Below are 25,845 nucleotides of genomic sequence, written 5' to 3'. Positions count from 1 at the left end.
CCTTCTCTTCCTCCCTCTCTCCGTGTGTGTGTTTTGTCGTTTGATGGTTTAGTTTCTTCCCTCTGTCTCCCTCTCTCCCTCCACCCAGCCCTTCAAAGATGACATGGACCTGAAGCAGGACGTCCAGAGCGACACGGTGGAGCCCAAGGTGGAGGAGTATGAGCCCAAGGTAAGAAACACAGCAGGTGCATATAGACATGAATGCTGTACTTAAAGGGAACCCCAGGTATTAAGAATTGTATGGCTTAACGTAAAAAAAACATATGTAGTAGAAAACCCATGAAAGATTTTCATTATTTAAAAAATCCACTTTGTTTTTTATACATATTTTTTATACATTTTATTGTTTTTGGGACTATGGGGGGCGCCATTATTTTAATGACATGAAATGGTTGCACTCGGTGAGCGACTTGCCTGTTACTATTTTTACCACAACACAACTCTGAATACACAAGTTGAAAATAAAACGATGGTCAGCTTAAACCAGTTGCCGTACCATTAATTTTCCCCACAAGGAGGTCTAAATATAGAGTGAAATCCACGCTGAGAAACTCTGAGAGACAAGTGGCATCTAGTGTTTCTTGTGCCATTTGTAAGCTCTTTTAGTAGCTGTGGTCTACTAAAAGCCTCAAAGGAATCAGGACTAAAGGAGAAAACAATGAGGTGGGTCTTTAGGAAGTTTTATTCTACCACAGGCATCTTCCCATTCTTTTCTCCTCTTCTTATCATTAGGAAAACAGTGAAGACTTACATCTTTTCTCTTGGGGTTCCCTTTAAAGGAGATGTGTATTTTTGGGGAATTCCAGTTAACTGTGTATAAGGGAGGCTGATTACCTCTAAAAGTGTAAAAAAAAAAAAAAAAAAAATTCATTGGCTCAACCAATGCTGTGAGTTTGGGGCGGGGCTATCTATTTGCCTGACCAATAGCAAACAGGAGGAGTGCTCTTGAAATCTGTCATTATTTTTCCAATCCTGATGCTGGTGGTGCAGAAATGACACACTTTACCTTTAATGTTTGACACAGACAAAGTATTATAACTATGGGTCAACATTCAAACCAACATTTATTCAGACACCTCACATTAAAACATTTCTCACATTATCAGTTTATTCACTATAGTTTAGAAAATGGTAATAAAATATGACAACAACTCAGAGTACTCAGAGCTGTGTCAGAACAAATTCATCTTGATAATCACAACTGAATTGCAGTCAAACCAAAATTTATTCAGACACCTTCAAAATTTCTCACATTATCACAGTTTATTCGCTATAGTTTAGAAAATAGTAATAAAATATGACAAGAAATCAAGAATTAAACTTTGTCAGAACAAATTCATCTTGATAATGTCAGATAGAAGACGTAACAACATGGTCAGGTCAAAGTGTCAAATCTAATTTTTGGTCCCAAACTTTTATCAGTTTCACTGGTAGTTCACTGTATGAAGAATTTCAGTAAGAATTCAAGAAGAATTGTTAGTAATACTTTATTTTCATCAAAGAATACTGAACAAAAATATTACAGTTTCCACAAAAATATTAAGAAAGCACTAGTTTTCAACATCATAATAATAATCAACATAATGATAATAATATGAAATGATTCTTGAGCATAAAATCAGCATATTACAATGATTTTTGAAGGGTCATTTGATACTGAAGACTTAAGTACCTGGAATAACAGGAATTGTTTTACTTGTAAATATAAAAGTTACGTTTTTTAATTTAAGTGGTGTAAATTTACTGTATTTTTGATTCAATAAATGGTCACCAAAAGAGAAAACATTTAAAAACCTTACCAACCCCCAACTTTTTAACGATAGTGTGTTCAAGCACACAGATGTTTAGACACTCTTATATATAGTGCCTATATAGAAGTGAAATTTCAGCAAAACACAAACTTTTTGCTGGTCATTGTGGTGAATTTGCATGACCAACTTGTGTGAAAAAATGCCTTATGCAAAACACTCCTATTGGAATGACTAAATTTAACCCATGAAATTTACCTGAGTAATGTTAATTGTGAAATATTAAATATTTGTCATTTCAGGACCCCACCAATGGCTACTACAACGTTCGAGCTACGACACATGATGAGGTCCGCACCTCTACCCGCTCCCTGCTGTACCAGGAATTCCGGCCACCGAATCCCGCTTCGGTTTCGGCGTCCGCCGGCGGCCCAGTGGCCAATATTCCCGCCACCCACGGGCCGTTACGAGCCCCGGCCCACCTCCCGAATGGCTCACAACACATACGCCCATTTTAACACCATTGCCAGGGCGTCGCAAATCCAACCCCCACCCAACCCTGTCTCCAAGACCACAGACTATTCTGGAGAGCGTGGCTTGCTGGAATCAACCAATCCGCTGGCTTTCGACAGCTATGCTTATTCAACAACACCTCAATACAGGTTAGGCTTCGCCCCGCCTTTGGAGGCAGGACCAGCTTATGAAATGTATCCTACGGGACAAGGGGTGGGGACGAGTCAAGACACTAACACGGGAAAATACCCCAGCTCCGCCCAATTTCCATATTCAACCCCGCCCACAGAATACTCTCAGAGACATACGCAAAGAATGCAGACTCATGTGTGAAACTGACAAAAAAGCACTTCCGTGGATAACAATATATGGTACGCACTCATTTTTACACACTCTTACAGTTTAAAACTCTCTCTCTATTCAACATAACTATATGCAAACACAAACACACACATTGCGTTTTTTACCTTTACAACAACATGACTGAGAGAAAAAAAGTGCCAAATTAATAAATGACTGCAGCAGAAGAGGAAATCACAAGAGGTGGAGAAAAAGCATGTAAACCTTATCATCTTTCCTTCTTCTTGCCAAATTTGGCAAAAACATTCCTCTAGAATCTCTGCACCAAATTGAGACGCTGCAAAGCAGCCATTGGACGGGTTTCTCCATGTGAATCGGTATTGGCTGAAAGAATGGCCAATAGAAGGCTGGAGGGCACCAGAAGCCATCAAGTATTGTGTGTAAAGCCCAGTGAAAGCCTGATCGCTATGCACTGGAGTTTACACTGGACCTGTTTAGATCTGTCCCATCGCTCAACCTAATAAAATATGATGCTTTTAAAAGATGGGAATTGTGGGTGGGCTCACACTGATTGTATAATCCACAATGTGATATTGCAAAACAAGTCAGCGAGGTGAAGAATACTGCAGGTGTCGACAATCGCTTGTGAAATAACTCACCGTACGGCCCGCTCACCACTGCTCACACTGCCTGAGCTCCTCATAGGAATAGCTGTCCGCTGCCAGTTTGAACTCTTCTAATAGGACGGAGACGTGAGTATCTGGGTAAACGCCACCAGTGCTTTTAACTCTGAGAGCTGGAGTTTATGTAACATTTTAGGATTTTTTACAAATGGATGCTACTCACAGAGTGTCAAAGTGAGTTTACGGACTCTTCTCTGAACACACGCTCTGCCTCCTTCCAAGAAAACCTCATGAGTATTTGACGCTTTGTGTTTCTATGTGTGTGTGTGTGTGTGAGAGAGAGAGAGAGAGAGAGAGTGTGTGTGTGTTTGCTGATGTGACGTGGAGGAAAAAAACTGAATGTGATGAATCTCTTTCTCTGAAGTGTCCATGTATTTGTCCTTCACACTTTCAAAGTAGATTAGAGTGCTTTTCCATATTTGTATCTGAACTAAATTGCATTTGAAAGCGCTTTTATAGTATTTTTCTAAGATGGCGGTAAGGGGTCAGAGGTAGAATGGTTTTTGGTATAAGCAATGTAAAGGGGAAAATTGTTTTAAAACTTTTTTTATGTTCCTGATTTGTACATTTGTCTAAATTCTGTAAAGGGATGTTGAATCAGATCATAAGAGCAAAGTTTAAAATAATACTAAAATGGTATTGATTTATTCATTCAAGTCCTGAGTTTCTGTTAAATCTTTTATGCAAAATAAAGAAGGGCTTTTATTATGAGCTCAAAAACCTTTCTGCTCAATTTGTGCAGAAGATGTTTCTGCTGTTGAGTTTAAATCTGGCTTGATTTAAGTTTAATCTGCAAAAATGTACATCACCTTTTGGCCTATACTAAAATTAAAACATGCAACATATGCAATGATCAATACATTTTGGTTGAACAAATTAGCAGCTTTAATCAGGTTTGACATTTTTTAAATAAAGTAGAAATTTTACAGTGTAGGAGCTACGCTGTTAAAGTTTGCAGGCTCTTCATTTACAAAATGTTTTTTTTTTTTTTTTATTGACTATCCATGTTAAAGCTCTTATGACTTTGGGACTTATTTGGCACTTTTATGTATGATGAGAGGACAATGAATTTGACGAATCAAATTCACATATCAGAGACGGAAAGATGAGGGAATGAATGTGCAATACTGTGTTTATATTGTGTGAATGTGAGAGCATGTTTCAGTGTGACTTGAGATCCATTTCCTCATGCTCCTGTTAAAAAAAAAAAAAGAGCTGTACTTCATATTGTGTTTATGATTAACTTTATTTTGTTTAAGTTTGTTTTATTCATCTGTTAAAATGTAAAATACAATAGAAAAATATGACCCATGTGCTTTTTCCCCACAGCAACTTTGTTTTTGTTTTTTTTGTATGTGGTTATTTTTCCACAGTATTATAAAATAAAAACATCTTTCATAGTGACTCATTTTGTTATACAGTACATACCATATAAAAAAATACATTGACATAATCAACATGCACATATATCGTGGAGACCAAGATGAAAATATGGGAATTACAATTTAATTTTAATCTGGTTATATAGTATAAAACATTATATAATAGAAGTTAGAATACTTTAAATTTGTGACACATTACAACTCTCTTCCAGATGTGAAAATTATAAATTGCAAATGACCTTGAAGTTGTGAAGTTGAACAGTTGTAGATCTCCACCTTGTAAATTAAAGTCATCAGCATATAAAAGAGCACCAGTCAACATCCAAATGCTTTATTTGAGAATGTTGAGCATTAACAATTACTTTCTAAATACCTGCAGGACTTTGACACTGAAAAGTGCATATGTCTGCTTAGAATCTGACATGGTCCTAAGCACTTTTCCATGTCAGGGATGTTTTTGTGAAAATCTGAATGTTGGCATGGGTTTTTAGCATGCACATGCTCTAAGATCAAATCTGTACGTCTGTACATAAATGAGGTGCCAGGTCACCTATTAGCAAAGGTTCTTTCTCCTTTAGCAGTCTGCAGAATTTTACTTTTGCCTTATCTCCTCCAGACTCAAGAGCATCCAACAAGGCTCTCATTTGCTGCTGTGATGTTTTTGCAGCTTTAATCTCTTTATATATTTCATACGTAATAACTTTATTGATCTCCAAACTGTCAGCAATCGGCATCACTGATGAAACTCTCTGAATGAGTTTATCTTTGTGTGTGTTCACAAATTCAGCTTCTGAAACAAAAGATGATTTAAGTTAGTCTTCAGAAGAGTGTGCAGTATGTGTGGGACCATTACAAAAATAAACAGAATTTTAAAAAATTTAGCATTAAAATCAGACCTGCTGGGATTCTTGTCTGTGCAGGAGGTTCTACACTCTTACTTGGTGCTATTAGCAAAAAAAAGTAATTAATTAATTAATAATAAGAAGAATATTTTAAAAAGACATTTGAGATAATTGAGAAATCTGAAAAGCATTTCAAAAATCATCAAAATGTTTTGAGGTTTCATTCCATGCAGAGATTGAACTAACATTTCAGGCTTATGCTTTATCTACTAGGACAGAACACCAAACACCACAAAGACGAACACAGTTATATTTTTGGACTGTTCATGCAAATAAATCTGATGGAAAAAAAAAAAAAAAAAAAAACTTATCAGCAGTTCTTAAATATAGAATTTTTTCTAGTTATATTAGTTATATTTAGTTTATTTGTTTAATGCAGTCACTCTATCTGGGATCCTCTGTTTTATGCCTAATAAATACTGCTGATCACAAAATAAATATAAACCTAAATATATATTTAAAGACATTGTTGCTCTCTTAATTAAATAGCTTTTGCATAGTTAACTACGGCTACATTATTGTTAACAACTTGTGTACTGTAGCTATTTTGAAGAATACTGCAACACTTTAAAAGTAGCCTCCTGCTCAACTTTTGAGCATCAGAACCTTACCTGTAAGAGGGATTCGCTGTCTTTGCCACACTTCCTTCCCTTTTTTAGATTTGTCCAAAATACTTAGTCCGACATCATTAATCTCGACATCCAGAAACACCTCAAACGTGGGATGGTAGTTTGGACCAAAATTAAGCTTAAACATTTGACTCTGATAAAAGAACACCAATATGAAGACAACATTATAAACTGGTTAGTTGTGAAAGAATTACATTCAAAGGCCTTACAATGAAACTGTTAGCAGTTGTGTGTTTGTCATTTTACACACATTTAATAATAATGGACCAAGTTGACACTAAGAAAAAACACTAACAGTTCGGAATAGTTTATTCTGATACAACATATTTAACTCTTTATTGAATAGTTTGTGTGTCACACATTTTCTCTTATTCATATAATGGAATTAATATAATTTTAGCTTAAAATACTGATGTAAAAAGTAACTAGACATGGTACACACCAGCTAACCAATTACCTAAAAATGCTAATAACACATTTGAAATTCAAATGTTTTAAAAAAATATGTTACCATTGGTTGTACTACACATTTCTCTTGCTGACAACACAAACTGTATTCTCTCTCAGGAAACAAGCAACATTGTGAACTTGTCTCAATGTATGTTTTATCGTGGTGCTTGAGCTGGACCTTAAGGAAAATGGGGGGAAGGGACAAACCGGCATCATATTTAAATCACCAAATGCACGCCACTTCAACCATACATAAATTAACATAAGACATAACACAGAAAGTAACAACAACAATAATAATAATGTCAATATACAAATGTATATAAACAACCTTGAAAGATACAGGTTTTATTTTATCAGAGAAAAACTAAAGAGCAATATGCTCTGATAACAATACCTCTGACACTGGAACATTCCCTGGAAGCAGGTGGACATTAAGTATTTTCTCTTCATATTCAAGAGTTAATGTTCGAAGGAAGAGCAAAACCTGACCATCAATCTGTGGGCTAAGTTTGCTTCTTATCCAGAGCCCAAAACCGCTGAGGTCTGTGATGTCAACCATCACATGAGTTTGTGTCACTTTGAGTGGCTGTATTATTTCTACATTACCGCCAGTGAAATGTACTACAGCCAAACCGTCCTTAATTTCCTCTGAAAAATACATTTAAGAACTTTTTATTTGGTAAAATAAAAGTATTGTTTTTCTAATTATACTGTGGCTAACATTTTACATTAACTTTTCTTCATGCAATCAAGATCTCTCATCATACTCCTTGCTAATTATTTACATACATATCCTGCAGTTTCAAGTACACTCTTAAAAAAAAAAACGTGCTTTAAAAGGTTCTTCACAGCAATGCCATAGAAGAACCATTTCTGCTTCCACAAAGAACCATTCACTCAAAGGTTCTTTTAAGAACTATCTGTTTCTTACCTTTGTCATAATCTGAAGAACCTTCTTTCACCACAGAGAACCTTTTGTGAAACAGAAAGGTTCTTCAGATGTTAAAGGTTCTTTGAGGAACCAATTAGACAAAAAAGGTTCTTCTGTGGCATTGTGAAGCACCTTTATTTTTAAGAGTGTATAATGGTAAATATAAATCTTCAGTCCCTGTTCCACAAATTCTATACAGCTGTTAAAGTCATTGTACAAATAAACCTACCAGAGAATATGACACAGTGTGGAAGGTGCAGGCCTGAGACAGATTTTGCAGAACAGTCAATGTTGTATAAGGGTCCTGCAGGCTGCATCTGACCCAAACCATCTAACAGACGAGGATCCCATGAGTCAATGTTATACAGCACCTCTCCTCCCCCCTTTCATCACAAACACAACGTTGGTCACACTGCAACGAAACTGACCAGCATGTGGACACACAAACCTTGAGGACAGAATATTAATTAACACTTCATTCATTTTTTTTTTTTTTTTTTTACATCATAACATCAAAAAATAAAGTGTGTAATACTTGTATGCATTTTTGTGTTTGTCCTCATATCTTCTCAGTTCTGGTGTGAACACTTCTACATCATCTGAGAACTGAAGTAAAGAAAAGAATAAAGCATCTTTTGAATAACATTTTGGAGGATATAATGTTTACTAACAGTTTGCACCAATGCAAACCCCTCATTGGGTGTTTAAAAAAAACATTACTGCCAGGATTTACACTGCCCTCTAAAGGTTTGGAAACACTCCTGGCAAAGTGTGGTTTTGGACAATATCAGCATAAATCCTTATTTTTGGTGAAAATACATTAAAGTAACTTGACATTATCATTGAAGAGCAGCAATAATAATTTTCATTTTGATTACATAATAATGGCAATATATGCATGTCAAAGTCAGATATGCCTCTTTGCCAGCTGTGATGCCTGGTTACTGGTTTAAACTTGGCCCAGGTTGATTTTTGGGTCAGCACACCTTAAAAGCTTCAACACTTGATTGCCAATTAAGTTTAGAATACAATGAATTTAGGCCGAGATTATGCAGAGCTGTAATAGCTGCTAATGGTGGATATCTTGATGAATGGAAAATGTACATTTTTTCTATGTATAAACTGTTTATGTAATAAAATATGTTTTCATAGTTTGTGTTGTCCCTTATCAGTGCAAAACTATTAACAAATTAAAAAGGATTCAAGCCAATATTGTCCAAAACCCCACTTTTCTAGGGCGTTTCCAAACTTTTGGACACATAGTGAACATTAGGAGAGTATTTAAATGATTTATGCAAGGTGATTTATTAAGGTTTGCAGTAGTCAGTTTACTGATATTTGCACCCACAGAACTTTACACTCCCAGCTGTGCTTTTATAGGATTACACTGTCAAGCTAATTTGCTCTGCCTACTAAATCTGGCCTTGAATGTTTACATTTCTGTAAACATTCTGAATAATGGGATTCGAAACCTACAATTTGTGAATGAAACCTAAAATTCATGTACTTTTGCATCCATTCATTTTTTGTTTTTTAAACATGATGAAACAATTTAAAAAAGGCACCTTATTGTAAAGTTGTACCATTTTAAAATATGGTGTAAATATATAAAAATTATATAGAAATATAAAAAAATTATAATCTCCAGATACAGGCAGGCCCGGTTCCAGAATCAAATCACTGAGGGTGCTTCTGAAACTAGTGAGGGTGCTATAGCCCTAATGTACATCTATTTTGATATGTTTTTGCCCTGTCCATTGATATTGATATCCGCATATAAAAGGTGCAATTATGTGTGGATGTCACTCCTGAAATTTTCCAGTGTGTAAGCAGTCACTGGTCCTCTTAGCATCACAAGAAATTCTGAATGGATCATAGCCAAGAGAGCACATAAAGAACGCTCCTCTCATAATAAATACTAAGCTGTCATTCATTTAAGTTTACCAGTTTATAGCTCTACACTGCAAAATGAATCTCATATTTGCATCACAGGCCCGTAGCCAGGCTAGCGGAAGGGGGGGCTCTTATTTTCAAAAAGTGGACCTTTTTTTAGTTCCCACCCATTTTGTATACAATTATGAGGTTCAAATACATAATTTTGGCTACTTCTCATTCACCAATTTTTGATGCACAAAAAATATTTACTACAGTCTTGTCAAACTGCTAACCGAGATCATGTATGCTGGTGGGTGGGGGCTCACATCATGCTCATGTAAGATTTTGTGAGACATTGTGAGAGACATTTTTATACATTTTATAGTTAAATTCATTAATTTGGTGCACTTTGAGAATTCAAAAATAAGAGCTCCAATCCATGTTCAGTGTGCAAACTGAACAAACAAAAAAATGACAATCTAAAAAGGGTCAAGAACCACCCCTGGTCAGAATTTACTGTGTTCTTCCTACACCCCTCCACTGAGTTTTCTGGGCCCCCATTCATGGGCTTCTTTCAACAAATATCAAGAAATAAATTTATTTAACTATTTAGGCCTACATTGTATCTGCAGAATTTTTCAAATCAAATTTAAGGCTTTTTGCTACCTTTTTTAATACCTGCAGAAATAGAATTAATCTGGAATGAGCAGGATAGAGCAATTTCTAGTAACATATTAAACCGATATCATGATTTACAGCACAGACAATGTTAATCGAAAACAGTAACTACTGTAAAAAGTGTAACAAAATTTAATTTAATTATTCTGACTGTTTGAGTTATTAAAATTAACCCTTGATCTTCCATAGTAACATACATAATGATAAACAGTAAAAAACACACATAGGCCTATGTTTAGCCACGTATGTCGAGAGGGACAGTAAAAAAGCAAATATAAAACATATAATATTTTAATAAAACATTAAAATTTTTAATAAAATACAAATTTTCAATAATGAAAATTAGTTCTGCTTATTCTATTCATCAGTGTTTGAACCATTAAAGTAGAAACCACATTTTCTGTATTTCATTTCTGGGTTAAAAAATGAAAAATGAATGGATGCAAAAGTGCACAGACCAATACTGTACCACTGTTTTTAGTACAGTGTTTTAAAGCTTCAAAATCATATTCAGATTTACAGTAATTCATACAGAAATAATATGCAAAAAATAAGTTATAATGAGAAAAGAAAGAAAAAGAAAAAACTAAACAATCATCTTCATGACTGCTGCTACTTACTGAGTGTGCTGATGATTGAGCTTTTAATGATGAGCAAGACACAGAATCTGAACTCTCTTCTACTTTCAGACAAAAACAACATGGAAAAGAAATATCTGGAGTTATTCAAAAACTAGCTTTTTCTCATGCAAGTCTTTTTTGCACACACTAAAAGTACATATTTATTCATGTTACATAAAAAATATGAGAAAAGAAATCTTATTAAATGAAAAAAGTAAAGATGTAAAAAAGATATGATGAGGAATTAGATCTATAAAATAAGGATGCAAATTAAATCTTGAACAGCTGCTGAGAAAAGAGGTACAATAAATAAGCTCTTTGGCAGGAGTCTTGGTTATTAAAGAGAAAAAAACAATAACAAAAGTTTTTACTTTACTTTTGTTCTCACTCTTTTCTATCTTTGTCTTCAGCTCCTCTGTTCGTGGGTGTGGCTTGATCCACACTAATTTCCCCCAGCTAAAGGGAATAACAATCAACACTCACAATTGTTTTCTGTATGTCTACAGAAAGTAATCTTTATAATGAACTTAAATAAAGGGCTAAGGAAGTATCTAATATGTAACTCTTACACAGTCAGAGTCCAACATATCTTCTTCAATGATTCCTTCAAGTATGCAATTTCCTTCAACATGAATTGATCTCTGACCTTTATACTGAAAAAATGTAAATAATTAATTACATTCATTCTAAAGCTAAAATAACTTTACTGTGTTCAATGGCTGGGAAAAACCTAAGGTTATTATTATAATCATAATCATTATAACAATCATTATATTATACTTGTAATTATTATAATATTAAGGTACTATTATAATCAATATAATCAATATTGGCGTGTTACTTTTAACATTTACTAATACATTATTAAAATCAAAAGTAGTATTTAATAGACCTGAGGTAACAGGAACTAAGAATGAACAGCTGTATTTTTTTTATTAACAAACATCAACCAAGATTAATAAATACCGTAACAAATTCATTGCTCATTGTTAGATAATGCATGAAATAACCTGGAACCATATTGTAAAGTACTACCAGAGAACTGCACAAAACTAACTTATATGGTCCGATATTGCTGTTACCTGATTTCAATCAGGCTGGTGCAGGCCTTAATAAAGGACAAGATTTCAGAAGCAAATGTAATAGTCAGATCTAAAGAAGCCTGCAGAGAGACTTTCTTCAAACCAGACACAGATCCCAGAAACGTCAAAAGACGAACGTCAACTTCCTTCTCCTCAGAACTACTAAACAGAAAAACCCACAAGAATTTGTAAATGTGGCAAATTTGTTTTTAAAAAATGAACAAGTTTAATGGGTGTGGAAACATTTTTTTTGGGTGAACTAAATCTTAAATGTTATTGTTGGTGGCAAGTTGCAACAGCATATGAGACCAATGCCTAAGGGGGTATTATCTGAAAAAAAAAAAAAATAATAATAATATATATATATATATATATATATAGAAAGAATGAAGCTTTCACTCACAGATATCCATATATGTAAAGTTCCAGCTTGTTGATGGTGGAAATTACTGAGCGAGGAGAGGTTAGAGTTATGTCTGTGGCTGATGATGTAAACTCTGATTGGCTAAAAGACAACCTGAAGCATTGACAGATATAAACATTAGTATAGATTTATGTAATGCATCCGGTGTTAGGATGAGATTTTGTATGTGACAAGTGAGAGAGTTTCATACATGATGTCTCCATCTCTGACTGAGACAGTGATCTCGGGGCGGAATGTACTTAGACGTCTATAGTTTTCAATCTTCTTTATACTGGCAAATATAATTAAATAAGTGCATTTCATTACAGAAAATTGATTAAATGTACTGAATAATTGAATATGGCAATGAGTATTTACAATATTATTAAAAAATTAATTATACATTACTTGAGTTTATTCAGAATTTTTCCTTCAGCAGCAACTGAGACCAAACCAACAATATCATCTGAAATGTGATCCATAATCAACCTTTGAAAGTAGAAGAACATAGTATATCAGATTTGACTGTCATTATACACACAATTATTTCCAGTTTGCATTTGCAGTGTTTCAGACTAAAGTGGAGAAGTTTTGAATATGCAAAAATTTGCTTTTTTTCTTTAATTTTGCTTGTATGGCATTTTTTTTTTGTTGAAAATTTTACATTTTTTGAATCAACATTTTCTCTCACTTCAGAAAAGGGATTCCCAGTGACTACGGAATAAGCAGGGGGTGGAAAAAAATGAAGTTGAGCATAAAAACCCAGCCTAAGCATAGAGAGGAAACGGCTGCCTCTTCTCCCTACTCACAGGCTCTGTTTCGCTTCTGTTTGGCTTCTTTTTGATGGTAGAGAAAAATATAATCTAACTGGACATAATTCCAATTAAATGCAAGTATGTGAACTACTTGTTCACTGAACACATCATATCAAATCAATATCACGTGATCACGACTGCTGTAGTATTGAATAACATTATTCTCAATACTGAATCACAGCTGTGCTGCTATTCAGTACTACGGCACTCTTGCTTGTGGGATATTGCTTTAGTTTTAAAACAGATCAAATTTTACATCACAGTTAGAGCCCCTAGAGAAGAGAACATACTACATAAATATAGTTAATAATTGTAATAATATATAATGTCATGTGTTAAAAAAGTCTAAATTTCACTCACCATAGCTCTTTACAGCAGTACAGTTCAGGCTGGAGCATCTTCAGATTATCAGGTGTTACATGGAGTTTCATGTTTCTGATGTGTTTACAACACTGTAAACAGTACTTCAACACCCAACAGTCTGTTGTTTTCAGTGGAGTATCAGACAGATCTAATAAATGCAAACTATCCAAAACTTTCTCAACAAAGCTTTTCTCATGGAGCTCATAGAGACAATGGAGAATGAACAGCATGTGTTCATTTTGATATCTCTGTGAACACGTACTGATCCATTCCTTAAGCTGGGTTTCTATGTTGACAGAGACAGCCATGTTGTGCTTTTCAGTGAATGATGGGATCCATTCTTTCTCACAGAAACCACAGAGAAACAGAATCACAGGCTGCAGCAGCTTTGCATGTCTTACTTCTATATCTGCCATTGAAAAGTCTCTATGAGGCCAACAGGACAAAGCCCATCCTCTCTCTACAATTTGAAGCAGCTCTTTTACTTTGCTCTGGGACTCTTCTTCATCCAAAAGGACATAGTAGAGAGTGGTAAAGAACTCCTGAAAGTTATGATACATGAAACTGAACATCGTCTCCTGACAGATTCTTTTCTTAGATAGGACCTTGCACAAGAATAGATTCCCATCAGGGTCTGAAATGGTTTCATTCACACTTTTCTCGTCGAACAGCACTTGTTGTTCCAGCATCCCTCTCTCTGCCAGTTGACCCAGACTCCTCAGCAGGCTTGAGACAGACTGACTCAAACCCTGGCAGTGATGCTCCAGCAGAGTAGACACAAAATCAACATAGATGGAGGTGGTGGTTTCCAGTCCACTTGTTACATTTTCACCAATTTTAAACATCTCACTGATTATCCAGCAGATAACAGGGATGGAGCAGGAAGTGAGGAGGGTTTCATTTGCTCTCACACAGTCATATTCTTTGCTGAAGAACTTCTGGAAATACGTCTCCACCTTCTTCTCAGAGAAACCCATGATCTCAGTGAAACATGGTTGTCCTTTCAGCAACTTGTTCACTATGTTCTTAGTTTTGGTGGTGACCAGCAGTTGGGACTCAGGGATGAGGAATCCCCTCACAAGGAACACAGAATGACCTCAGGTGGGAATTTTTGAAGTGGATCAGTGTTTGCTGACATGTCAAAAATGTCCTGTGTGAGTCTCAGCTCATCAAATCCATCAATGATAAAAAGCACCTTCCATGGTGACTGCTGTAGTATCTGTGAGATCTGATGAAATGTTAAACTACAACTGCAGCTCAAGACCTCAATTAAATTCACCTTCTCAGAAACACAAATCAGCTCCTCACACCTCAGACTGAAAACTACATTAAATAATATATGTGAAATAAACTCTTTATTTGCCCAGTCCAACATGATCTTCTGTGCTATAACGGATTTGTCACTGCCAGAATCACCCTGAAGAATGACAGTCTTTCCATATGACTGAAACAATCCATCCACACTGATGTTCTTAAAGCTGCCATTTTCATTTTTCTGAATGATCACTGGTTCATTATACAGGGCAGACAATGACTTTCGTTCATCAGAGAGTGAGCTCCACTCACTCTCATACTTCTGTTTGATTGACAGCTTATACTGATGTACAGTCGCCTGATATCCTAAAGGAAATCCAGTTGATTAACTAAAAAAAGTTTATTGTACTCAATTAATGAAAAACTACTTACCATTGCAGTATACCTCCAATTTTTTTTTTTTAATTGTACATCTTTAAAATATTAATATTAAAAATTAACAAAAAAAAATATAATTAAAATTATATTATTTTGTGTTTTGGTGAGATTCTGTAAAAGAATGCTGCCCATGATGTTGAAGTCATTTTCGTATTCTGGCTTTTTTTTAGTGCTTAAAAAATTTTTGAGGTATCTAGATAGACTAAGGATGAAGTCTTTCAGGAGTTGTTTTTTTTTTTTTTTTTTTTTTTTTTAAGCAGAGTTTTCATTTTTAAATTGAAAATAGGCTTACCTGTCTTCCAAAACTGGCTGTGTTGAGTCCCTTGAAATTTTAGTGTGCCTTCTGATAATCTTCTGAGATCCTTTAGGAAAATGTAGAAGTTTATCATATTGAATTCTTTTGCTCTTGTATCACAGTTATGGTACTGTTAAATGATTTTAACACACCTTTGTAAGGGAAAAGACAGTATATAAAAGCAGTGAACCAGGCGTTACATGATGATTGTGACATTATCAAACAACAATACTGGATTTTTTTTTTTTTTTTTTTTTTTGTCAAAACAAATGTGTTTAGGTTACAGCAGCCAAAGAAAAGCTAATGTGTCAAAGTGTCTCTCTTTTCTTCAGTGTTTCTGCTTGTTATCAGAAGCTGTTTATCACTAATGCACAATCATCATAAAGAAAGAAAGAAAGAAAGAAAGAAAGAAAGAAAGAAAGAATCCTCTCCATGACAGCTGCTACTCACTGAGTATGCAGATGTTTCATCTTTTAAAGCAGAATCTGAGCTCTCTCCTACTGTGAGACAAAAAGAGCATAAGAAAGAAATAACTGTGGTTATTTAATGTATACATTTACTCATATGTCACAAAAACATGTCTGAGAAAAGAAAATCAGATCAGATCTTACTATATCACTGCCTGGAACATTCAATCAATTTTAAGCTTAGGTTTAAAAAAAAAAAAAAAAAATATATATATATATATATATATAAATATATATATATATATATAGACCATTTTGCTAGATGTAAACAACACTGGTCCAGAAGCACATTCTGTTTTTTTGTTTTTTATTTTTTATTTTATTTCACATATACAAATACATCTTAAAGGTGCTAATGTAACATTTTCATCCAGTCAAATGTTATGTTGGTTGTATTTTTTTGTGATGTTTGTGTAAAATTAAAAAAAAGAAACAGGAAGTGTATCGGGACCAGTATGTTTACATCTGATGAAATATATATATATATATATATATATATATATATATATATATATATACATACATATACATATACATATATATTTCTTCTCCATGAAATACTGTTACAGTAGTTCACTGGAATTTTGATTTAATCCAAGGAAAATTAATTGTAATGTGGTACAGTACATAATGAAGGCATGTCTATCTATCCTGTATGTAGCTCTGTTGCAGGATTCTTTATTATTAAAAAAAAAAAACATCTAATGTATTTGCTTATTTAAACACTCACTCTTTTCCTGCTTTGTCTTCAGCTTCTCCTCTGTGAATCTCTCCATGTATGGCTTGATCAATGCTAATTTTCCCCAGCTAATGAAAAAAACATTTTACATTCATGATGAACATGCTGCAAAATTATTACTTTCTGTACAGTATGTCTACAGAAAATAATCTTCATAATGAACTTAAAGAAAAAGCTAAAGAAATATCTAATGTAAAACTCTTACATGGTCAGAGTCCAACCAATCTTCTCCAATGATGTCTTAATGGAAGGGATTTCCCGCAACATGAATTGATGTTCTGCATTTATACTGAAAAAGATTTAAATAATTAACTACATTCATTCTAAAATTATAAAGAGCTTCGGGTTTGCTGTGTTCAGTGGCTGGGAAAAAAATATTGATTATGATAATTAATATTGGCAATCAAGTGGGAATCTATTAAGATATTTTAGTCATGTCAAATTTTCACTAGTAATAAGAAAATGGGTAACAATTTAAAATGAGATCATATTTCTTCATATTAGTTAACTACATTAGTTAACTTGAACTAACATTGAAAAACGTCATTAAAAGGCTTTAGTGTTTATTTTAACATTTACTAATACATTACTAAAATCAAAAATTGTATCTACTAACATTATTATAACCATATTTTGAGTTAACTAACATTAACCAAGATCAATTAATACTGTAACAAATGTATTGCTCATTGTTAGTTAATGCATTAAATAACCTGGTACCTTATTGTAAAGTGTTACTAGAAAATGGCATAAAAGTTGGTCAAATTATCAGATATTGCTGTTACCTGAGTTCATTCAAACTGGGACAGGCCTGAATGAAGGACAGTATTTCAGAGGCAAATGCTTTAGTCAGATGTGAATCCTGCAGACAGACTTTCTTCAAACCAGACACTGATTGCAGGAACGTCAACAGTCTATTTTGCTTAAAATGTCTAAACAAGACAAAAACCCAAAACACAAATTTATGAGGATGAATGAAAGTTTTCTGGGTTTGGAACAACATTTTTTTTTTTTTTTTTGGGTGAACTAATCCTTTAATGACATTTTTGATGGCAAATGGCAACTACATATGAGAACACAATTCTTAAGGGGGTATTATCTGGGAAAAAATTAAAGCTTCAACTTACAAATATCTGTAACAGTACAACTGTGATTTCACCCAGTTGATGGTAGAAATAAATGAGCAAGGAGAGGTTAAAGTTAATTCCGTGGTTGATGATGTGAAATCCGATGTGCTAAAAGACAAGCTAAAGCATTCACAGATAAAAACATTATATTATGCAACGTGTTAGGATAAGAATGCACTTTTGTATGTGACGAGTGATTGAGTTTCATACGTGATGTCTCCATCTCTGACTGACACAGTGATCTCTCGTAATCCACTTCTAAGGATTTCAAACTTGTTACTGGCAATTAAAATAAATCATTTAAGTGCATTTCAATATTAGTTATTGCACAAAAATTATTAAATATAATGAATAACTGAGTCTTTACAAAATTTTCTACAATAAATTGTACATACTTGAGTTTATTCAGAATCTTTCCTTCAGCAGCAGCTGAGACCAAACCAACAACATCATCTGAAATGCGATTCATCGACAACCTTTGAAAGTAAAAGAACACAGATATCAGATATATCAGAGATGTGCAATTTTGCCTGTATGGGCTTTTTTCACTCACCACAGCTCTTTACAGCGGTACAGTTCAGGCTGGAGCATCTTCAGATTACCAGATGTTACATGGAGTTTCAGGTTTCTGATGTGTTCATAGCACTGTAAAGAGTACTTCAACACCCAACAGTCTGTCCTTTTTAGAGGTATATCCGACAGATCTATCAAAACCAAACCATCCAACGCCTTTCCAACAAAGCTCTTCTCCTGGAGCTCATAGAGACAATGGAGAATGAACAGCATGTGTTCATTTTGATATCTCTGTGAACACTGATTGATCCACTCCTTAAGCTGGGTTTCTATGTTCACAGAGACAGCCATGTTGTGCTTTTCAAAGAATGATGGGATCCATTCTTTCTTACAGAAACCACAGAGAAACAGAATCACAGGCTGCAGCAGCTTTGCATGTGTTATTTCTACATCTGCCATTGATAATTCTTTATGAGGCCAACAAGATAAAGCCCATCCTCTCTCTACAGTGTGAAGCAGCTCCCTCACTTTCTGCTGGGACTCTTCTTCATTCAGGAGGACATAGTAGAGAGCGGTGAAGAACTCTTGAAAGCTGATATGCATGAAACTGAACATCGTCTCCTGATGGATTCTTCTCTTAGAGAGAAACTTGCACAGGAATGGATTCCCATCAGGGTCTGAAATGGTTTCATTCACAGTTTTCTCATCAAACAGCACTTGTTGTTCCAGCATCCCTCTCTCTGCCAGCTGACCCAGACTCCTCAGCAGGCTTGAGACAGACTGACTCAAACCCTGGCAGTGATGCTCCAGTAGAGTGGACACAAAATCAACATAGATGGAGGTGGTGGTTTCCAGTCCACTTGTTACATCTGCACCGACCTTGAACATCTCACTGATCATCCGGCAGGTAACAGGAACGGAGCAGGAAGTGAGGAGGGTTTCATTTCCTCTCACACAGTCATACTCTTTGCTGAAGAACTTCTGGAAGTACATCTCCACCTTCTTCTCAGAGAAACCCATGATCTCAGTGAAACATGGTTGTCCTTTCAGCAGCTTGTTCACTGTGTTCCTAGTTCTGGTGGTGACCAACAGTTTGGACTCAGGAATGAGGTATCCCCTCATAAGGCCACAAAGAATGACCTCAGGTGGGGCTTTTTGAAGCGGATCAGTGTTTGCTGACATGTCATAAACATCCTGTGTAAGTCTCAGCTCGTCAAATCCATCAATGATAAAAAGCACCTTCTCTGGTGACTGCTGTAGTACCTGTGAGATCTCATCTGATGTCAAACTACAACTGTAGCTCAACAGCTTAAATAAGTTAAACTCCTCAGAAATACACATCAGCTCTTCACAACTTAGATAGAAAATTAGATTAAAATGACTAGCAGACAACTCTTCAAATGCCCAGTTCAACATGATCCTTTGTGCTATGAAAGACTTGTCACTGCCAGAGTCACCTTGAAGAATGACTGAATCAAATGACCAAAACAATCCATCCACACTGATGTTCTTAAAGGGGCCATTTTCATTTTTCTCAATGAGAAAGGGTTCATTATACAGGGAAGACACTGACTCTTTTTCACCAGTCAGTGAGCTCCATTCACTCTCATACTTCTGTATGATTGACAGCTTATACTGATGTATTTTCTGAGATTCTAAAGAAAAGCCAGATGATTAACAAAATGTAAGAGTGTATTGCAACAGAAAACTTATTGTTGCTAGTGGTTTTCAAAAATATTTTAAATCATTAAAATATTAATAGTAAAAAAAATGAACAAAAATTCAAACTACATCATGTTTTGGTGAGATTCTCTAAAGTAATGCTGCCAATAATGTGCAAGTGATTTCCTCATTCAGTGCTTAAAAGAAATAGAGGCACCCAGATTGACCGAGGACGAAGTATTAGGTATGACAGTATGATCAAATTATTTATTTGTAAAGCTTTTTTTTTTTTTTTTTAATCAAAGCAGAAATCTAATTTTTAAATCAAAATATGGGCCTACCTGTCATCCCATGTGGAGTCCTTGAAAATACTGATGTAACCTACAAAATGTTTATCATATTGAACAGAAAATAACAAAATATTGCATTAAATGTACTGCTTTTCAAAAACACTGTAAATCGTTCAAATATGAATGATAATGAAAAAAAAATGATATTTCCATTTAAGCTACTATATAGCTTATATACTGAAATTGTTTTCTTTTTTTCAAATATAAAACTATATCACATTCAGTTTTAGTAAGATTCCTTTAAGAACTCGGTTATGCTTGGTTAGAGCTTTACAAAATGTTGCATGTACATCACCAGGCTCATCTGTTCCATAGGAGTTCAGTGTCACTGCATAACCTCACATTTCAAATTATACTGCTACTTGAAAACACACTGGGCAAATTCTCTTTCAATACCATTCATTAGTATGTTTTTGCTTTATTATTATTCTAAAATGTGTAGTTCTTATGATGTTAAGAAGATCAAGTGCAAAAAGATGAGAGTGTTATGACTCTAAAGAAAAAGGGGGGAATTGCCAAGTCAAAACTTGGAGTGGGTTGTAAGAAACCCCTTCAATATCACTGTTAAACACGTTTTGTATGGACAAATAGTCTCCAAAATGTCTCCAAGCAGTTGTAACTGTTAGACTATATGAAATATGAAATATTTGAAATATTTCTATATGAAATGCCAAATGTGGAAATGGTCTACTACATGTAGAAATGTAGATTTTTCATGGAAGACTGTGAAAAAATGAATTTCTGTTCATTAAAAGATTTAAAGGCAAGATTATTTGTTAAATTCTACCACTTTCACCCATCAGTATCGTCCAAGTAAAGTTCCAGTATTGAAATGCCCACGTTTGTGACATTCGGCATTTCAAAAGACACAGATGCCCATAATAATGATACATAGGTTAAAAATGAAAATACCATCATTACACCAAACACATGACAGAAAATCCCTTTTCACTTACAACAGAAAGATCTTCAAGCCATCTCTTTTTACGAAGCCATTCTTTAAGAGAAAAAAAAACAGTTAATGTCAGATAAACTGAGGATGAAGTATAAAGCAGTATGAATACAATCTAATAATGATTTATGAGCAAGGTTTAAATGATTTTTTTTAACTGAACATTGAAAATTGAAGACAAAATTGAAGAGAAAATGTAAAATTCTGCCATTATTTACTCTGATATGATATGTCTATACCAGTGGCGGCTACTGGTCTGTCAAATAGGGGAAGCTCATTTTCGGCCTACATCATAAAATTGTCTATTTATTTATTCACAAGAATGTGCCTTATTGTCATAAGTAAGTCACAATGCAAACAATCGTAAAAAAAAAAAAAAAAAAAAAAAAAAAAGCTTTAGTTTTATTATGCAAAATATGATGTATTTTTTCTTTTAGTCAGATGCTACTATATAGTATAAATATTTTGCAATTTAAATAAGGTTATTATGGAGATTTATTTATTTATTTATTTATTTATAAAGTATTTTAATAGAAATATAAGGTTTCATTATGTTATGTTAAAATTTTTCAAGATTACTATATATATATATATATATATATATTAATTTATAGTCATCCTCCATGTTAATATTTAATGTAGTAATCTATATATATATATATATATATATATATATATATATTGATTACTACATTAAATATTAACATGAATGAACGATCTAAAAAAAATATTAAACTCTGTAAAAGTGAAACAAGGAATGTGTTGTATAATTGTGTGAAATGTATGATGAAAATCAAGCAATTTCGCCAAGCAAATATAAAGAAATAGGTTGCAGTAGTTTTTATTTCGACTGAACTTGAGAAATCCACGATGGGACTGAGCGCGAATAGCTTCAGCGATTCCTTATAGTACAAAATCGCTGTCAGTCAAAAGGAGATGCAATCTTTCGACAGACCCTCCAATCATCACGCAGAAGCTCGGAGTCCAGGCCAGCCCACTCCTCATATGCTCCTCATTCACCCCCAGAGACGCTGAGCGTCCGTGGGCGGGACATAATCGCAGCGTTTATCCAATGACCGTCTAGTTTCAAAGCACTGAAAAAAACGTTCAAAGCAGCCGCATTGAAGTCAATGGACGCTGGGCTTCAACGGGGAAATGCACTGTGACGCTATGGGAATGTATGAGAAGAAAATCAAGTCAGCCGACCTGCTATATCTAACTGATTCTGAACGAACTCGTCTTTGAGATGAACGTTTTCTAACGCATTTTAGTCAATAAAATGTTAATACAATAGTACATAATTTGACCATTAATTTTGTGACATTATAAGGGAAGCTGAGCTTCCCTTGCAGTCTTTAAGAAATCGCCACTGGTCTATACTGGTAACAGAAGCACATTCTTTCTTCTTTGAAAGATGATCATATTTAGGTTTTTAATAAATTCACATGCTAATTTATATGTATTGCCTTAAAGATGTTTAAGGTAAATATTTCAGAGTTATCACTGAATTTAACATGAGGAAAATGATGATAAATAACTAAAAAAAGTTTAATCTACATAACAGTGAACTGAGAAGTTATTTACTTAACTTCTAAAAGCTATTTACACCACAAAATAATAAAGTGCTTGATCGTTTGTAGACATAACATATTTTCCTACTGATAAACATTAAGAGGATTTCTCAGAAGTGGACTGATAGAAAGAAAGAGCAGGAAAAATAATGGAAGAGAAATGATTTTTTAAATCACTGTAAAATACCATACCGAAATTCATACCCAACATCCCCGTGTATTCCTCATCATCTGAATCTGATAATGACACGATGTGTTCTGGGAAAAAAGATTTTCAAGAGACACACAGGTCAGCTACATTGAGAACTGCAGTGAAAATGTCAAGCTAAAGCACAACCAGCTTTCCTCAGTCAAGCCGAGTAGGATATCAAGTGTGATTTTGAAGGCTAATGAATTAAAAGTGTTTAGTCTGACTAGTACTGAGGATTCACAGCACTGCATGTTTTGTATAGGTGTTTCCTAATACTCAGTTTAATGCTTCCTCATTGCCTTGGTCCTCCATCCTACAGCCTGTGACCTTGATAAGGTTAGCCATTGTGAAGGACACTGCAATTCTCTTATTGCACTATGAGCACTATGAGCTATGAGCTACGATGTGACAGATTTTAACAGTGCATCTTGTTCTATTGAAATTATTTCTTAAATTACAACAAACATTTTTATTCAACAAGATTCTATATGGTTTTATAATGTTTTTTGTGTTATCTTTAAAGTAGACTGCTAACACTGATAATTTTGGTAGCCTGTAATCTTTACTCTAACTTGCACCTGTAAAAGGTGTGCATTTGCTCCATTGCATTGTTTCATAATATGTACTCATTTGATGGACTGCCTCAGATTCATGAAAATCTATGAATGTTCCATGAATGTTATATCATTTATTTTATCATTTATTGTGTATATATCATCAGAAAGGTCTTCAGGTTCATGTAATCATTCTTTAAAAGAGAAAAAAAACAGTTAATGGACGAAGTATAAAGCAGTATGAATACAATCCAATAATGATTTAGGAGCAAGTTTGAAATGAACTTAAAAAAACAACAACAACAACAACAACAACATTGAAAATTGAAGAAACTGAAATTTGAGAAACTGTAAAATTCTGTCATTATTTACTCATTATATACTCTGTTATGATATAATATGTCTATACTGGTAAAGGTAGAAAAACAAAGAGCTTTCAGAAACAGAAGCACATTCTTTCTTCAATGAAAGATCATCATATTTAGGTTTCTAATAAATTCACGTTGATTTATATATATTGTCTTACAGATATTTAAGGTAAATATTTCAGAGTTATCACTGAATTTAACATGAGCACTAAAATCAAAGAGAAAAGTTTAAATTAATCTACATAGTGAACTGAGAAGTTATTTACTTAACTTCTAAAAGCTATTTACACCACAAAATAATAAAGTGCTTGACTGCTTGTAGACATATAATTTATGATATATTTTCATATTGATAAACATTAAGAGGATTTCTCAGAAGTGGACTGATATAGAAAGAAAGAGCAGGAAAATAATGGAAGAGAAATGATTTTTTAATCACTGTAAAATGTAACATACCCATCTTCCTCATGTATTCCTCATCATCTGAATCTGATGATGACATGATGTGTTCTGGGAAAAAAGATTTTCAAGAGACACACAGGTCAGCTACATTGAGAACTGCAGTGAAAATGTCAAGCTAAAGCACAACCAGCTTTCCTCAGTCAAGCTGAGTAGGATATCAAGTGTGATTTTGAAGGCTAATAAATTAAAAGTGTTTAGTCTGACTAGTACTGAGGATTCACAGCACTGCATGTTTTGTATGGGTGTTTCCTAATACTCAATTTAATGCTTCCTCATTGCCTTGGTCCTCCATCCTCCAGCCTGTGACCTTGATAAGGTTAGTCATCGTGAAGGACACTGCAGTTCTCTTATTGCACTATGAGCACTATGAGCTATGAGCAAGGATACACAGTTGTGTCCTACACAGAAATCTTTACTGTTGACAAAACTGATGCACATATAAATTCTCCTCCCCCTTCACGTGTCACAATAATTTTAAAAAGACTACAAATTTCACATATTTTAACAGTGCATCTTGTTCTATTGAAATTATTTCTTAAATTACAACAAACATTTTTATTCAGCAACATTCTATATGGGTTTAAAATGTTTTTTGTGTTATCTTTAAAGTAGACTGCTAACACTGATAATTTTGGTAGCCTGTAATCTTTACTCTAACTTGCACCTGTAAAAGGTGTGCATTTGCTCCATTGCATTGTTTCATAATATGTACTCATTTGATGGACTGCCTCAGATTCATGAAAATCTATGAATGTTCCATAAATGTTATATCATTTATTTTATCATTTATTGTGTATATATCATCAGAAAGGTCTTCAGGTTCATGTAATCATTCTTTAAAAGAGAAAAAAAACAGTTAATGGACGAAGTATAAAGCAGTATGAATACAATCCAATAATGATTTAGGAGCAAGTTTGAAATGAACTTAAAAAAACAACAACAACAACAACAACATTGAAAATTGAAGAAACTGAAATTTGGGAAACTGTAAAATTCTGTCATTATTTACTCATTATATACTCTGTTATGATATAATATGTCTATACTGGTAAAGGTAGAAAAACAAAGAGCTTTCAGAAACAGAAGCACATTCTTTCTTCAATGAAAGATCATCATATTTAGGTTTTTAATAAATTCACGTTGATTTATATATATATTGTCTTACAGATATTTAAAGTAAATATTTCAGAGTTATCACTGAATTTAACGAGCACTAAAATCAAAGAGAAAAGTTTAAATTAATCTACATAGTGAACAGAAGTTATTTACTTAACTTCTAAAAGCTATTTACACCACAAAATAATAAAGTGCTTGATCGTTTGTAGACATAACATATTTTCCTACTGATAAACATTAAGAGGATTTCTCAGAAGTGGACTGATAGAAAGAAAGAGCAGGAAAAATAATGGAAGAGAAATGATTTTTTAAATCACTGTAAAATACCATACCGAAATTCATACCCAACATCCCCGTGTATTCCTCATCATCTGAATCTGATAATGACACGATGTGTTCTGGGAAAAAAG

General features: G+C 34.1%; 2 protein-coding genes across 2 annotated transcripts in view; one reads left to right on the top strand and one right to left on the bottom strand.

Annotated features, from left to right (window-relative positions):
- Positions 1-4,364, top strand: part of kirrel1b (kirre like nephrin family adhesion molecule 1b) — a 49,114-nt gene extending 44,750 nt beyond the window's left edge. Inside the window, 3 exon segments of the mRNA XM_051129181.1 lie at positions 89-169; positions 2,051-2,211; positions 2,213-4,364. Of these exon segments, the coding sequence (XP_050985138.1) occupies positions 89-169; positions 2,051-2,211; positions 2,213-2,594 (624 nt within the window). The 3' untranslated portion in view covers positions 2,595-4,364.
- A 262-nt stretch (positions 4,365-4,626) lies between these two features.
- The window catches only part of LOC127177025 (NACHT, LRR and PYD domains-containing protein 1 homolog), a 38,286-nt gene continuing 17,067 nt past the window's right edge, over positions 4,627-25,845 (bottom strand). The window contains 31 exon segments of the mRNA XM_051128989.1: positions 4,627-5,416; positions 5,523-5,570; positions 6,140-6,290; positions 6,669-6,785; positions 7,005-7,258; positions 7,771-7,927; positions 7,929-7,989; positions 8,077-8,147; positions 10,715-10,776; positions 11,103-11,170; positions 11,284-11,367; positions 11,797-11,958; positions 12,200-12,313; positions 12,411-12,491; positions 12,608-12,688; positions 13,375-14,461; positions 14,464-14,997; positions 15,362-15,431; positions 15,815-15,864; positions 16,562-16,638; positions 16,776-16,859; positions 17,356-17,502; positions 17,698-17,817; positions 17,908-17,976; positions 18,093-18,173; positions 18,251-19,865; positions 20,214-20,253; positions 21,179-21,219; positions 22,938-23,003; positions 24,314-24,367; positions 25,768-25,833. Coding sequence (XP_050984946.1) covers positions 5,136-5,416; positions 5,523-5,570; positions 6,140-6,290; positions 6,669-6,785; positions 7,005-7,258; positions 7,771-7,927; positions 7,929-7,989; positions 8,077-8,147; positions 10,715-10,776; positions 11,103-11,170; positions 11,284-11,367; positions 11,797-11,958; positions 12,200-12,313; positions 12,411-12,491; positions 12,608-12,688; positions 13,375-14,461; positions 14,464-14,997; positions 15,362-15,431; positions 15,815-15,864; positions 16,562-16,638; positions 16,776-16,859; positions 17,356-17,502; positions 17,698-17,817; positions 17,908-17,976; positions 18,093-18,173; positions 18,251-19,865; positions 20,214-20,253; positions 21,179-21,219; positions 22,938-23,003; positions 24,314-24,367; positions 25,768-25,833 — 5,993 coding nt within the window. The 3' untranslated portion in view covers positions 4,627-5,135.

This window comes from Labeo rohita, chromosome 2, assembly GCF_022985175.1.
Source record: "Labeo rohita strain BAU-BD-2019 chromosome 2, IGBB_LRoh.1.0, whole genome shotgun sequence".
NCBI lineage: Eukaryota > Metazoa > Chordata > Actinopteri > Cypriniformes > Cyprinidae > Labeo > Labeo rohita.
The sequence above is the reverse complement of the archived record's forward strand: the minus strand, read 5'-3'. Positions and strand labels throughout refer to the sequence as shown.